The sequence below is a fragment of the Monodon monoceros genome, unplaced genomic scaffold (assembly GCF_005190385.1).
Source record: "Monodon monoceros isolate NGI ecotype Baffin Bay Population unplaced genomic scaffold, NGI_Narwhal_1 Super_Scaffold_5, whole genome shotgun sequence".
Classification (NCBI taxonomy): domain Eukaryota; kingdom Metazoa; phylum Chordata; class Mammalia; order Artiodactyla; family Monodontidae; genus Monodon; species Monodon monoceros.
Window position 1 is genome coordinate 9,672,354 of NW_021703782.1, and position 16,555 is coordinate 9,688,908.

General features: G+C 40.6%; 1 protein-coding gene across 2 annotated transcripts in view; it reads right to left on the reverse strand.

Annotated features, from left to right (window-relative positions):
- Positions 1-16,555, reverse strand: part of EXTL3 (exostosin like glycosyltransferase 3) — a 61,279-nt gene that overhangs the window by 18,296 nt on the left and 26,428 nt on the right. For both annotated transcript variants that reach the window (XM_029202812.1, XM_029202813.1), the window contains 2 exons: positions 7,895-8,022; positions 183-327 (listed from right to left, as the gene is read on the reverse strand). In XM_029202812.1, coding sequence (XP_029058645.1) covers positions 183-327; positions 7,895-8,022 — 273 coding nt within the window. The remainder of the gene's footprint in view (positions 1-182; positions 328-7,894; positions 8,023-16,555) is intronic.

Consider the following 16,555-nt stretch of genomic DNA (forward strand, 5'->3'; position numbering starts at 1 on the left):
TTTTATTCTAGCGTTGCTCTAATCATCTTGATCACTGTCTTTAAAAATAGAAATAACTTAATTCTAGCAGACAAGGGATATATAAGAAGCGCTAGCAGAGCTAACTTTAAAGCAGCATTTCACTGCCCCACAAAGGCTCAACTCCTACCAAGTTCGTGTCAATCCTACCAGCTTTTTCTTACCTTGTGGAAGAAGGCAGCACCTGTCAGCACCATGGACAGCTCACAGGAGTAGTTGGAGTTGTAGAGCCAGGACTGATGAGGGATGTCCCACGCATGGTAACGGCCAGGGAAACCCACAATGCGGTCCCGTGCTTCTCTCCACACCCTCAAAAAACACAAGTATATGCACACTCCTGAGTACAAAGCTCTAAGGTTATCAGAAACGTTTAAAATTATTGCCTCTATTTTGCAGACTCTGACTCTTTGAGCTGTTAACTTCTTTTAAAAAAAAAAACAAACAACTGTATATACCAAATCAATCACAAGATAAAAAGGATAAAAACAAACAGTGTCAGGAATTCCCTCCAGTCCAGTGGTTGGGGCTCTGTGCTTTCACTGCTGAGGGCGCAGGTTCAATCCCTGGTTGGGAACTAAGATCCCACAAGCCACATGGCCATAAAAAAATAAACAAACAAGCAGTGTCACCCACAGCTTCCTTAATAAGTACCTGTTTATTGATCCTCTAACTTCTGGCAGCCAGCATCTCTCCAGCCCTTACAGAAGGAAAAAGTTGGAATAACACAGAAAGGACCTAAGGATCTAAGGAGTCTAAGGCATTAAAGGTCTCCAGAATGGGATAAGTATAGCAATCTGCTAAGAAGCAGGAAGAAGATGATTTTTATATCTATTTATTTTTAATCTTATTTAATTTCTAAAACGGTTTATTTTTAATGTGTACGACATATTAGGACTTGTATATAATTTATGTGTATTGCATACTTAACTTCTCTTTTACTGAGCAGGTACACTATAAAAAAAAAAGCTTAGAGGGGAATTCCCTGGTGGTCCAGTGGATAAGACTGTGTGCTTCCACTGCAGAGGACTGGGGTTGGATCCCTGGTTGGGGAACTAGGATCCCACATGCCGCAGGGCACAGCCAGAAGGAAAAGAAAAAAAAAAAAAAAAAAGCTTAGAGACCACTGGTCTAAATAGGAGGCTGCTGCCTGGAGTTAGGTGCAACAGTCTTAATTCCTGATTTGAGCAGAGCTCAGGTAGAAACCTACAGCATGAAAAGAAGTGGTCTACAGAACCACACAAATGAAAGACTTCATAAAGGCAAGAAATAAATTGAGAATTCACCGTTTCCAGGATAAACCATTATAACATCCTCAAATTTATAGGTAAGGTACAACAAATAAAATCAGTTTCACAGGCTAAAATCATAGAGCTGAAAGCACTTATGTTCCACAGCACCCTACATCCTTGCCGAAGTGCTTCGGGGGTCCCATAAACAATAGACCATCACCTCCCCACTCCACCTCACCCCAACGGTGATTTAAACTGCCTAAGAAACTCCTTCATCACTCGTGGAACTTCAACTCCTAAAACACGTAAGATTTCAGGTCAAAAGAGTTCCTCTCCTATTAAGTTTGAAAGCGACTAATCTAGTCCAACAGATGAGACACTACAACTTCTATCACAACTCTGCAGCTGTCTAAATGGGCTTTCTGCCACATCCCACCCAAATCCCTACCTCTGTCCTGATTTATCTCCTAAAACTGACTCCCAATTACTAACCTAAAAAGCTCTAAGATGTTTTAGCAATACATTTTGACATTTACAGAATGTAAGGATTGCTAATAAATACCAATGGCATATCCAAATGCTATACTCCTAAAGATACTGATCTCTTCAAATGCTTATTGATCCTACTAGTCCCGAAATAGCAGAAGAAAGAATGCGAAACACTATTTTAATTATCAGATTTGGCTGATTTAAGTCAATATATACAGTTTTTAATAAGGTAGACTATCCTTTGCTACATGATATCAAAAGGCAACATATCCAATTTGTTAAAGGCTGTCGATGCCCAACTAGGTATTAATTATGTTAAATAATAAGGAAAAAATCAGCATGGAAGCACAAGCACCAGACAAATGCAAGTAAAGGCTCAAGTCCTTGGGATGAGGCATCAGGACTTTCAGACAGTAAGGTCTCAGTGGAATCGGAAAGTTAGGCATGTTAAAATATCAATTATAAATAATGCTATCAATTTAAGTATAAAAGTGTTACACATAACCAGTTCCTTAACATTATATTCAAATTATGCTGCACTAAGTATTTTCAACCTATGTGCAGTAACTGAGGGCCCCGGAGGTGAAAGTGTGGAATCCGGACCACCAGACCACCAGGGAACTCCCAGTACACCTTATCTTTAATGAATTATTTTTTAACTGTGTTAATGTTCCAATTACCTACAAAATATGTTAGGGAAAAAGTTTCAAAGGTAATTCTATAGCTCAAACTTAAAGAAAATTCACTGGATAAATTCAACCTTGCCAAACAACTAAAGAGAAATTTTGAAATAACGAAATCAAGATACCATTCCACTGAAGAATGTGAGTCACGACTAACATTCTTCTGTTAACATTTCAGATTTACATACTATCACCTTTGAAATAAGTGCATCAATTCAACCTTCTCATGGCACAAACTGTGGCACATCATTTCCATATTAATATAGTCAAGTTAAAAACAACCTGACAACTCAAATATTTACATTATTTTAAATAACGATGATTTCTTTTTCTTGCAATCCTATGAGACTCAAAACGATTTAATAAGTTACCTGAATGAAGCAAAAAGGCATGTTACTACTAATATTTAATTTAAAACTGATTTTTCTGATCTTCAAAACTTAGGCAAATGGTTTTGAATAAAGATCAGTATATTAAAGATATTGAGCACATTAAAGTAATATGGACTACGTCACACAAAGAGACAGTCTCATCCTTCTTGGTTATATTTCCATGTTTCTCCCTCTGGTTCATTAAGAACCAAATGATTTGAAATGCAGTAAGAAAATAAAGGGTAAAATCAACTAATAATCAAAAAATGTATTTAAAAAATAAGGTGAGATTTTGCTTCCTGACCATCTAAAACAATAGTCTTTTCCAAATTCCATGTTTCTGTGATATTATGTAAGCCTTTTCCTCCTGTCTAAAATAAAATATTAAGGAATGTGTACCAAACCATGGTGAAGGAAAAAGGTTTTGATTAGCTCTCTTTGGAAGAGAAACCTCAAAGCAGAGCAATGGCATACAGAGAAAAAGATCAGTATCAGATCCAGTGGTGGAATTAAAAAATTCTGGGCCAAGATGACAGAGATACTTGGATCCAGGAAGAGAGACCTACCTTCCAGTCCACAACCCCATCCCTCCTCATACAGCTTACACTATCACCTTTTTTAAAAATAAAGTTTACTGAGACATAAATCACATACCATAAAACTCACTAGCTTAAAACTGTACGACTCCCTGGGTTTTAGTATATTCACAGAGCTATGCAACCATCACCACTACCTCATTTCAGAATATTTTCATCACCCCAAAAAGAAACTCCATAACCATTAGCAGTCCCTCCCCATTTTCCCCCTCCCCATCCCACGGCAACCACTAATCTACTTTCTGTCTCCACAGATTTGCTTGTTGTGGACATTTCATATAAATGGACTCATATATTATGTGACTAGCTTATTTTACTTAGCCTGTTTTCAAGGTTCACCCATGCTGTAGCAGGTTCACCCTTGAACTTCATTCCTTTTTGTTGCCAGATAATATTCCATTGTATGCATATACCACGGTTTGTTTATCCATTCATCAGCTGATGGACATTTGGGCTGTTTATACTTCTTTTAGTTTTTTTTTTGACAACTGATTTTTTTGGTGTGTGGCAAAATGTATGTAACATAAAATTTACCATTTTAATCATTTTCAAGTGTACAGTTCAATGGCATTAAGTATATTCACACTGTTGTATGATCATCAATCTCCAGAATTTCTTCACCTTCCCAGCCTGAAACTCTGACCCACTGGACACTAACTCGGCATTCTTGCCCTCCTCCAGCCCCAGGCAGCCACCACCACCTTTCTGTCTCTATGAATCTGACTACTCTGGATGCCTCATATAAGTAGAATCATATTTATACTCATTGACTCTTATAAATAATGCTGCTATGAACATTCATGTACTGCTTCTGTACAGACATATGTTTTCAGTTCTCTTGGGTCTCTTTATCTGCCCCTTAAGAACATACCTGTTTCCTTCCTTGCTGTGTAAGCTGAAGTTTGCCAAGATCCATATTATCTTTTGCCAGAGGGAGAATTTCTATTTATTTATTTATTTAAAATCAAAGTGCAGTTGATTTACAAGTAATTCAGTTATACACACACATATATATATATATATAATTTTTCAGATTCTTTTCCATTATAGGTTATTACAAGATATTGAATATAGTTCCCCGTGCTATATAGTAGGTCCTCGTTATCTATTTTATATATAGTAGTGTATATCTGTTCATCCCAAATTCCTAATTTATCCCTCCCCCCACTTTCCCCTTTGGTAACCATAAGATTGTTTTCTATGTCTGTGAGTCTATTTCTGTTTTGTAAGTAAATTCACTTGCATCATTTTTTTAGATTCCACATATAAGTGATATCACGTTATTTGCCTTTCTCTGTCTGACTTACTTCACTAGGTATGATAATCTCTAGGTCCAACAAGGTTGCAGCAAATGGCATTATTTCATTCTTTTCTTATGGCTGAGTAGTATTCCATTGTATATACATATACCACAGCTTCTTTATCCATTTCTCTGCTGATGGACACTTAGGCTGCTTCCATGTCTTGGCCACTGTAAATAGTGCTGCAATGAACACTGGGGTGCATGTATCTCTTTGAAAAGGGGACCCTCCTACACTGCTGGTGGGAATGTAAATTGGTGCAGCCACTATGGAGAACAGTATGGAGGTTCCTTAAAAGTCTAATCTGGAAAAGATGAAAACTCTAATTCGAAAACAAAGTTTTTAGATCAAAGGATGCCCAAACAAATGAGAACAGAGTCAGGACAATAAAAGGTTTAGAAGTCGAGCCAGAGATAATTCACCAGTCATAACCAGAGGCTAAACCTCAAATTTCAAATGACTGTTAGGAGACTCTTACAGCTCAATAATAAAAAGGTAAAGGATCTGAATAGACATTTCTCCAAAGAAGATATACAGTCACTGAGCACATGAAAGATACTCAATATCATCGGTCATAAGGCTTCCTATTATTCTCTCACCACTTGGAAATCTGTTGACAAATGGAAAAGATCAAAGATCTTCCTAGGGACTTCCCTGGTGGCGCAGTGGTTAAGAATCCACCTGCCAATGTGGGAGACACGGGTTCGAGCCCTGGTCTGGGAAGATCCCACATGCTGTGGGGCAACTAAGCTGGCGTGCCACAACTACTGAGCCTGCGCTCTAGAGCCCGTGAGCCACAGCTACTGAGCCCACACACCACAACTACTGAAGCCTGCATGCCACAACTGCTGAAGCCTGCACACCTAGAGCCTGTGCTCCGCAACAAGAGAAGCCACCGCAATGAGAAGCCCGCACACTGCAACGTAGACCCTGCTCGCCGCAACTAGAGAAAGCCCATGCACAGCAACGAAGACCCAACGCTGCCAAAAATAAATTAATTAATTAAAAAAAAATCTTCCTAAATCAAGAGCCATAGAAGATAGCAAGTGCCAGCTATCTTAATAAGCTTCAAACTCATCAAAGCAGGACCCTTTATCTAATCATTCTTGGGATCTAGTGCTGATTGGCAATTCTCCTGTAAACATCCCATGACTCTGTTCACAGCTCCCAGTCCTTTAGCATGCTCTAAACTGCATCATGCTGTATCAGAAATACACCACCTTCCCTCCCCTCCCCACCACCATTAATAACGACAACTGTGATGGCAAAAGCCCATTTCTGGAACCATCACATGGCTTTTGTTCCTTTCATAAAAACAACTAAAGAGAGCTGGCTTCTTACGGTCATGGTACAGAGGAACACATTCCAGTGGGATTTTTATCACTGCTAACAACAGACTCTTGCCTCAATAATATAGTAGGAGGAAGAAGTCAAAGGAAATGAGAGGCTGGTTGAGGGAGAGGAAGAACAGATGTTCTGATTTGTCAGAAATATGTCAAATAATTCTTTATAGATGGACCTAAGACAAATACAGCAATAAAGCCGCTGCTCCTTTCATCTGAGCATCTGCACTTATCCACTTAAACCAAAGGAAGCCTAAAAGCTAGGGGTCAGGCCAGGCTTTCAGTGAATGGAACAAAAGCACAGAGAAAAAGAGTTCTCCATCCTGGATCTGTACTTAATTTGAACAAGATCTCCAAGGGTATCTACTCCAGTGCTTCTCAAACTATCTGTGGCAAACAAGTAATGTTCCCCTGGCTTATTCATGCTTCTGTAAAATACAATAAAAATGAATCACATGGTTTCTTACATATGACATCAAAAACACAAGTAACCACAGAAAACATAGACAAACTGGACTTCATTAAAATGAAAAGCTTTTGTGCTTTGAAGGACACCATCAAGAAAGTGAAATGACAACCCACAGAATAGGAGAAAAAATTTGCGAATCATATCTCTGATAAGGGACTTGGATCTAGAATGTAAGAGTTCTAGAGAACTCTTACAACTCAATAATAAAAAGACCACCCAAATAACAATGGGCAAAGGATCTCAATAGATGTTTCTTCAAAGAAGATATATAAATTGTTATTAAGCACATGAAAAGATAGCCAATAACATGAGTCATTAGGGAAATGCAAGTCAAAACTACATTGAAATACCACTTCACACCCAGTAGGAGGGCTATAAATGAAAAATGGAAAATAACAAGTGTTGACAAGGATGCGGAGAAAATGGAACCCTTATTCACTGCTGGTACAATATAAAATGGTGCAGGCACTTTGGAAAACAGGAGTGTAGTTCCTCAAAATGTTAAACGAAGAGATACTATATGATCCAGCAATTCCACTCCAAGGCATATATCTAAGAGAAAGGAAATGTTCATATACAAACCTGTACATGAATGTTCATAGCAGCACTAATCACAATAGCCAAGGAGTAGAAACAACCCAAATGTCCATCAATGGATAAATGGACAAACAAAATGTGTACATCCATACAAAATGGATGAAGTACTGACAGATGCTACAAGATGGATGAACCTTGAAAACACTATGTTAAGTGAAGAAACCAGTTACCAAAGAGCACATATTATATGGTACCATGTATATGGAATGTCTGTAAAAGGAAAATTTATAGAGAAACAAAGTACATTAATGGTTGCCAAGGTCTCAGAGGAGTTGGAGAAAAATGGGGAATGACTGCTAATGGGTACTGGATTTCTTTTGGTGGTAATGAAGATTTCTAAACTAGATTATGGTGATGGTTGCACAACTCTGTAATTATACTAAAAACCACTGAATGGTACACTTAAATGAGTGAACTGTATGATGTATGAATTATATTCAATAAATGTTACCCAAAAAATGAATTATAAGAAAAAAGTTCACACTTGGATGTCATGGTAAATATCAAATCATTTTAAAGTTTCTAAATGCCTACTCTCAATTTTTGTACTTACCTCACTGTGGACAGGTAATAAACTGTTCATGGGCCAGCGTACCAGTCCAGGACACACTCTGAGTGGCCCTGATCTACTCCATTCCCTCACCTGTACTGTTCCCTCAAAGTGGAATATCTAAGCCCAATAAGATGTCTCAGTTACTATCAGCTTTGAAATTCATTTGGCTGCCTAATCCAGGTTTTGAGTTAGTTTCCTGTCACTGGCAAACAAAAGTGTTTCGTAACTGAAAATCAGCTCCTCACCGAAACCCAAACATGATTTCATCGTGGCGGAGGTGAGCGTCATCATCAATAGACAGGATGGCCTCTGTCTCGATTTCATTCCAGGGCAGGAATCGATTGTTCAAACTGTTCTTCTCAGTACGGACCACCTGTAAAGAGGAAGGAAAAACACTTAACGGTCAATGCTGCATCGTTCAATGCAAAAGCATAACTGCCTTTAGGTCAAAGCAGACTGTGGCTAAACATCCTGAATAATTTCGCCTGCTTACCTACCACTTGTAAAATCTAGCATACGCCTTTTAGGAAGAGAAATTGCCTCATATTTCAGCAAATGTATAAAGATCTCACATTTTAAGCTGTATTCATTTGCTAACTAATTTTTCTGTGAAACAAGCTAAAGCTGAGGATTATTTTACGTATGCAATAAACACAGTCAAGGGAAATTAAAAATAAGTTTCCCAAGAGAACACAAGATGGCAGAGTAGAACTGAGATTATGATTCTCAGCCCTGGAATCCCCTTTAAAACCAAACTCAGAACTCCCTTGAGTCTATGTCATTTCTGACCCCCAATTTTAAGGCCTTTCTCTTTGGTATAAAAGAACAAAGGACAGTCCATCCGGTTGAGGTTAATTACTTATTACTTCACTTTTCCAATTCCTACCTGCAACACTGACTACACTTACAAGAGGTTTTTCTTTCAAGGTGTACCTGATCCAGTAAAACTAACAGCTTTTGTTTCCAAAGAAATTCCCAATTCAAAGAATCTCTATCCAAAGTGACCCACTATGAAAAGCAGTAATTTCTTCACAAAACAAAGATTAGTGCCCAAATGGTAGAACTACATTATGATTTTAAAAATTATTTAAACGTGCCTCAGATAAGCATAGTTTACTATAACATAGGTAGTAGCTTTATTATTCACCTTGTCCCTGATAACTCAAATAAACAAGGATGAACATACTCAGTACTTTGATAGCTCATTTTATTTTTACAGTTTCTATACCTAATTAATCCAGCTAGTGAGGAACCATCATTTTATTCTCAAAAACCAGAAACAAAGAGAACTTCTTGAGCAATCACCTTTTTGGAAAGCCAAGAAGGGTCATCTTACTTTTAACAAAACACCTTACTTGTAATGAGGCTAACCTCCACGTAGCGTAAGGAATGTAATTTTATCCAGAGTCTAAAAGTTTATGAATGGTTTCAAAGGTACTCCCATGACCTCACGAGTATTGTCCCTTCGGCTTAAAATACTCTTTCTCCTATTCCTCTACCACAATTATTCTCCCCCTGGAGGCCCAGTTCAGATGCCTCCTGTCACTCCCCAACCTCGTCAAAAGTAATCACTTCTTCTGTGTTCTTAAGGCAGAGTCGTCATATTTCAATTAATTCATTCTAGCACACTTAGAATCCAGTTAGTTCAGAGCCAGAAGGGCCTTGGAGATCAGTCAACTTTCACTTTACATGTGGACGACTGGCAAGTGGCAGAGCTAGACTCTTAACTAATAACCCCAACTCCAAATCAGTGCTTCTCTGCTAAACTTCGATTAAGTTTATAAATCTCATCCAACGAAACCCCAATGAAAATGTATTATTAATTTGTGTACCATCAAGAAATAAAAATGCTGCCAAACAATAAAGATGTGAAATAGTTTATCATTTAGAATGTTTAATAAAGAGCTTTTTAAAACTTTGCCTCAGTCCTGGAGGAGTTCCTACCAAGACAAGGAAAAATCTGTAACAGATTTGCTACTACAGAGAGCCAAGCAATAGGCAGAGAAACCCATCTTGCCCTGCAGCACTTTTTTCCGTTGCGGAGCAGAGGCTCCGGATGCGCAGGCTCAGCGGCCATGGCTCACGGGCCCAGCCGCTCCGCGGCACGTGGGATCTTCGCGGGCCGGGGCACGAACCCGCGTCCCCTGCATCGGCAGGCGGACTCTCAACCACTGCGCCACCAGGGAAGCCCTGCCCTGCAGCACTCTGGACCAATATAAAAATCCCTGGGCTTGTAGCCCAGACCTCCCAAGCTCGGGTTCAGCAGTGACAGAACAAAGGCACTGAACCCTGGGTCAGGAAAAAGAGAGGAGCAAGAAGGGGGAGAAGGCCACGTGCTCACCGTGGTATCTGCCTGGCTCTACCTCAGAGAGTGGGAGGGTGGCCAGAAGTAGCCGAAGACAAATGCCAACCTTGGTGTTGGTAAAATGCTGTCTATCTTAGGAAACACCCAATTTCAGAGATGTGGAAATGTAAACTAACGTCCACCCCAGAATCAGCAGACTACGGCAGCTGTTCACTCGAACGCTTGCCCCACAGGCTACCCTCGGGTCATTCATGTTACTGTCCTGATGTGCCCAGCATTCACTTAACACAGACCTGCAACGCTGCCAGTTCAGGTGAGTACAGCTGTCCCTCAGCTCTACCAGGGAATACACATAGCTTAAAATGAGAAAAAAAAATCCGTGAAACATCCAATTCTTGAATATTCAATTGTAGATTACCAATTTTGTGAGTTAACCACCAGGAGGATTACCTACAGCACAATTAACAATCCAAGAACATAGTACAGAACTCCAGTACTCAAAATACAATCCAAAGACCAGCAACACGGGCATCATCTGGGACTCTGCCAGAAATGCAGAAATGCAGCCCTCCCTAAACCTACCAAGTCAGGACCGACCTGCATTTTAACAAGATCCCCGAGTCCTATGCACATTAAATTTTGACAGGCGCTGGTACAGAGGAAAAAGCATGGCTTTGAAGTCAACCAGAAAAACTTGCGTTCAGATTCCAATTCTACCACTTGTCATGTGTATGAACGTAAGTAAGCAACCTCTCTGCTAAATCGTCACAGCACCATGTTGTGTGCAAAACTGCAAGTTGTTTATCAGCCAAACTTGACAACCCTACAAAAACCCTCTTAGTCTAAAAACAAGATACAGGGCTTCCCTGGTGGTGCAGTGGTTGAGAGTCCGCCTTCCGATGCAGGGGACACGGGTTTGTGCCCCGGTCTGGGAAGATCCCACATGCCGTGGAGCAGCTAGGCCCGTGAGCCATGGCCGCTGAGCCTGCGCTCCGCAACGGGAGAGGCCACAACAGTGAGAGGCCCGCGTACCACAAAAAAAAAACAAGATACAAGGGCTTCCCAGGTGGCGCAGTCGTTAAGAATCCGCCTGCCAGTGCAGGGGACACGGGTTTGAGCCCTGGTCCAGGAAGATCCCACATGCCACAGAGGAACTAAGCCCGTGCGCCACAACTACTGAGCCTGCGCTCTAGAGCCCGTGAGCCATGACTACTGAGCCCAAGTGTCACAACTCCTGAAGCCCATGTGCCTAGGGCCCGTGCTCCGCAACAAGAGAAGCCACTGCAACGAGAAGGCTGCGCACCGCGACAAAGAGTAGCCCCCGATCACCACAACTAGAGAAAGCCCGTGTGCAGCAACGAAGACCCAACACAGCCAAAAATAAATAAATAAAATAAATAAATTTATAAATAAATAAATAAAAACAAGAAACAACAATTAAAAACTAAAATGATCATGATTTAACACCTAGAACATAGCCAAACTTTTTGTCTAATTACAGAGTAAATCCAATCAAGAGGACCTGCTTGTCCTTTGGAAGACTTAGAGCTGAAGGCCTCATACCAAATATGTGTTGGCCTAGATTCCACAGGCAGTTTTTCTGAGAAAGTCTATTAAAGTCCATTAAGGGGCAGGTCCATTAAGAACAAGTCTTCTGGATTCCAGGAATACATCACATGTACCATCATCTCTGCTCATCCTGGCACAACTCCTCTGGGATGCCAGTAAGATCCCCAGGATTAGGGAACTGAAGCAACATCCATCAGAATAAAAGAAAAACTTTTAAGGATTCAGAGAAACACAACGTCAAGTATGGCAGCAGCTTACTTGTAGTTAGCTCACAAACAACTGTGGTCAGTAGGTCTGCTTTAAGGATTCGGAGTGGTGGTTCTCAGCTAGGAGTGATTTTGCCCCCCAAGAGACATTTGACAATATCTGTGGACATTGTTGGTTGTCACAACTTGGGGGGGCGGGGGGAGTTTCTTGCATCTAGTGGGCAGAGGCCAGGGATGCTGCTAGATCCTACAGTGCACAGGACGGCCCCCTGAAACAGAATTATCCAGCCCAAATGTGACTGTGCCACTGCTGAGACACCCTGATTTACAGTCAACCACCAGGAGACAGTAAAGCAAACTCTGAATAAATGTAACTTGTAATTTAAGCACGATCACCTTTTCCCCATAAACCAAAAGAGATGTCCACCTTTCAAAGTTTGCAAATACAGACTAAAATTAAAGGGTGAGGGGAGTAAAAGCTTTCTTCTACCAAATTTGCTTCAGAGCTATAGTGCTTAATGGCTAGACAAAAGCCAAGCAAACCAACCGCTGTCCTTTCTGGCACCAAAATCAGAACAAGGAAAAGATTCCAATATTTGTAATGCAGACATGCAGATCAGCACGGGCCTCTAAGGATCTGAGAAAAGGCAGATCTGAGAAAGGGCAGATCAAATGTGAAAGAAATGAGTCAACCAGAAGTAATATGTCACATTTAGGAAATATTCTCATTTTTTTTGATGTTATTTTGTTTTTTTCCAAATTAAAACAACACTCCTCCCTCCCTCAACAGTGGCTATTTTTTTCATGCCTTATGATTATAGCTTAGTAACTTGTGAACGTGAAGACTGACCTTCAAGTTACTGATTTAAATACTGGCATGACACTGACTAGAATGTATAGAGCACAGTGCCTGGCATGCAGCAGATGTTCAACAAGTGCTTTATAAATGAATGAATAAACGAATAAACAGGAAATAGGACCTAATTTAGCCCTGTCCATCCTATTTTCAGAATACAGAATAAAGACTTGAGAAGTTTATATATCAAAACTATAAACACTGGATATACTGAAACCTCTCAGTATCTAATCTAGTTTTCTATAGCAAAAAAATCCATCAACCTTCAACAGGCCACAAGTAGTGCTCACTAACACTCATTTTTCCTGTTCCACACACAACACTCCCTGATGATGTCTCCCTAGTTCTCTGTTCACCATCATTCATGAAGGCGCCCTTCTTCTCATCATCAACGGAACAGTCCAACAAGCACGGCCTAGAACCCTACCATATGCAAATGTATAAAGCGTATGCACGATCAAAAATCAATCAGTATCTTCAATTAACACTCGGCCTGGTTCTTGAGGAATTCTGGAGTTTATGAATAATAAAAGAACTGCTACTCGAATAGGGTCCTTTCTCCTAGTGTGTTAACCAGGCATTTGGTTTCTAAATCCAGGCAGAATCAGCAAATCCACATTAATTAGCCAAGTATCAATTCACATAAGTATTTAATTAGCCACCATGATAAGTCTGAGTCCCAATTAATAGCAAATATCTCAGTATCTAAGGGATGAAAATGTAAGTAGTTATTGCTATTTACAAGGAACAATGGAACATTTCAACAATCTAGTAAGTGATAGTTGCTCAAGTGAAGCAGAATAAAGAATCTGGATTCAAACAGAAGAACTACCTAAATATGGAATCTTTTTGAAAGCAGCTCATGACGAGCCATAGGCATGTCTCTGAAGTTGGTAGGAAAAAATAGGACATGAAGAGATTAAGTGAAGCAACCTAAGTCATACAGCAGATCAAGAGCAGAAAACACTAAAAAGTAGAACATTATCTGAGAAGTAGTAAAATTTGAAAATGTACGTGGACACTATAAAGCACCACACAAACACATAATGCCACCTACTAAATTCATCAACTTAAATACACGTATAATGTTGTCCTTTTTCTCTTTAAGATCAAATTTTGCCCAGCCAAACCCAACAATCTCCAACAATACATGCATATGCATAATACACTTCTGTAATGAATCCATTTCTGAGAATGAACTTTATGTCAAGCCATCCTACAGGCAATAAAGGTAAACAACAACTAACTTTTGTCCTCCATCCCCCGCTTTCCTCTAACTTGAAAAAGCAACCCATCATAGAGCTCAGAAAGCAAGACAATGAGGTCCAAGAGGAAGCACATGGTCATGTGTACCTACTTGTGAGGACCCATGTGAAACAGAGCTTGAGGTGACTGGGTGGAGAGTTATCAACAGAAAAGACAACTGACAAAGAAGCAGCACCAAAACTTCTTGATTTTTCAAGGAGCTCATTCATTTAATAAACAGAGTGGTAGGGGCAAAAAACTGGGAAATGCAAAGAAGGAAGGAAAAGGAATAAGAAGGCAACACAGCAAACTGGTTTTCCATTTATAACTTTAAATTTGAGTCTAATGCATTATAAAAAAAAACAGTATATGTTTTAGGTTATGAGATAAGACTGTCTCAACTTATAAGAGAAAAAGTTGCCAATGATCCCTGTGAAACTGTAGGTAAAACAGCATAGGTTACAGGTTCACCACCAAATGAGAGAATGCATATAAACAGCATGACACAGTGCCTACCTAGCACATTGAAAATGCTCAAAAAATGTTAGCAATTACATGAGATTAGTAAAACCTCTTCCTACTTGAATTTGTAAAATATATATACTATGTATCTATGTATGTATGAGTGCGTGTGTGTGTGCATATATATATACATACACACACACACACACACACACACACACACACACACATGCTGTGCCTTTCCAAGAAACTTAGATTTGGTGAAAAAAGAAAACTATGCACTGAACTAGGAATTAATACCTAAGTTCTAATTTAGGTATTAATTAGTCAAGTGACCTAAAGCAATAAAATTCTCTCAGATTCCTTACTTTGAATTTGTAAAAAAGAGTACATATAAACTAAGAGGGGGGACATTATCTAAAGAACTGATTTACTGCAGTTAGTAAATCATTTATGCAACATGACTTGTCAGCAATTCCTTTATATCACACATCTATAATATCTGCTATTTATTTCTGATTTCTGGTAACTTTGTTTTATGTAATTCTTCACAGCCATAGCCCATTCTCAAACAGAAAAAGAGAGCTATAACTGTAGCCACCTGATTATTAAGTAAAATATTGTAAACAAACAAACAAAAAACCCAGGGCTTCCCTGGTGGCACAGCGGTTAAGAATCTGCCTGCCAATGCAGGGGACATGGGTTCGAGCCCTAGGCCGGGAAGATCCCACATGCTGCAAAGCAACTAAGCCCGTGCGCCACAACTACTGAGCCTGTGCTCTAGAGTCCGCGAGCCAGAACCACTGAAATCCATGAGCCTAGAGCCCGTGCTCCACAACAAGAGAAGCCACCGCAATGAGAAGCCTGAGCACCAACGAAGAGTAGCCCCTGCTCACTGCCACTAGAGAAAGCCCGTGCACAGCAACGAAGACCCAACGCAGCCAAAAATAAATAAATTAATAAATTTAAAAAAAAAAAACAAAAAACCAGACGTACCAATACCTGGTGAATTCACCAGACTTTGTACAGTCTCGGACCTAGAGAAACTGGACAAGGTTTCTCCTGTTAGCTTTGCCTAGAATTTAGAAAATTAGTATCTGACACATTCAAGTAGTATTCTTTTTTTTTTTTTTTTTTTGCGGTACTCGGGCCTCTCACTGCTGTGGCCTCTCCCGTTGCAGAGCACAGGCTCTGGACGCGCAGGCTCAGCGGCCATGGCTCACGGGCCCACCGGCTCCGCGGCATGTGCGATCCTCCCGGACTGGGGCACGAACCCGTGTCCCCCGCATCGGCAGGTGGACTCCCAAGCACTGCGCCACCAGGGAAGCCCTCAAGTAATATTTTTAAAAGTAGAGTGGGCACAGACAAAAAAAATAAAACGTATCAACTTTCTAAAGAGTAAGGCTTTAGAATTATCTCTACTCTTGCCTGAGGTCCAGCCAGAAATAAAGCCTTCAACTGCCCGGCTGGCAGAGGCCCAAGACTGAATCTTAATGACTGAGCTGACGACACAGCCAGTTTCTCTTCCAGTCTTCCTGAGCAGACTACTGGGGCAATAGTACTAAAATAACTACGCTGGCATGACATTAAGTTCCCAAAACAGAACTCTCCTTGTTCAATTCTAGTATCAAGGGCTGGGAAAGAGGGAAAAGGGCTAAAAAATCACCTCGTATCTCTACAGTTTTCATTTTGGAAACATGGCACATTCTGGCCTCACCTCCAGAGACCTCGGAGTCTCCCAGAGCGGCGTGATAGCTTATCTCTGAATCACCACCTCCACCACGACTGCCCCGTCCAAGCCGCTGGCACCCCTCACCTGGGCTACTGCAATAGCCTTTGAACTGTTCCTGCTCTTTTCCCCACGGTCGCACACATACCATATTTCTCCCTGCTCAAAACCCTCTGCTGGCACCCTAATGCACTGAGAATAAAACCTGGAATGGTTTTATTACCATTCCATGTTTTATTACCATGGTCTACATGTGCTGGCCTCTGCCTCCTCTGACCTGCTCAAACTCTCCAGTCGATCACTCCACCCCCAATACACTGGGTCCCCCTGCCATGTCCTGAACCCAACAAGCCTGTTGCACTTGCCGTTCTCTGTATATTCCTCCAGAATTTACGTGGTCCGTTCTCTCACATCCTTCAGGCTTCTGCTCAAACATCACCTCTTCAAAAAGGGCCTCCCAGGCTCCCTGTGTAAATGAGCTGTACCCTTTACAGAGAAGAAAACTAGAAATTAAGAATCAAGGGCCTGGCTGTC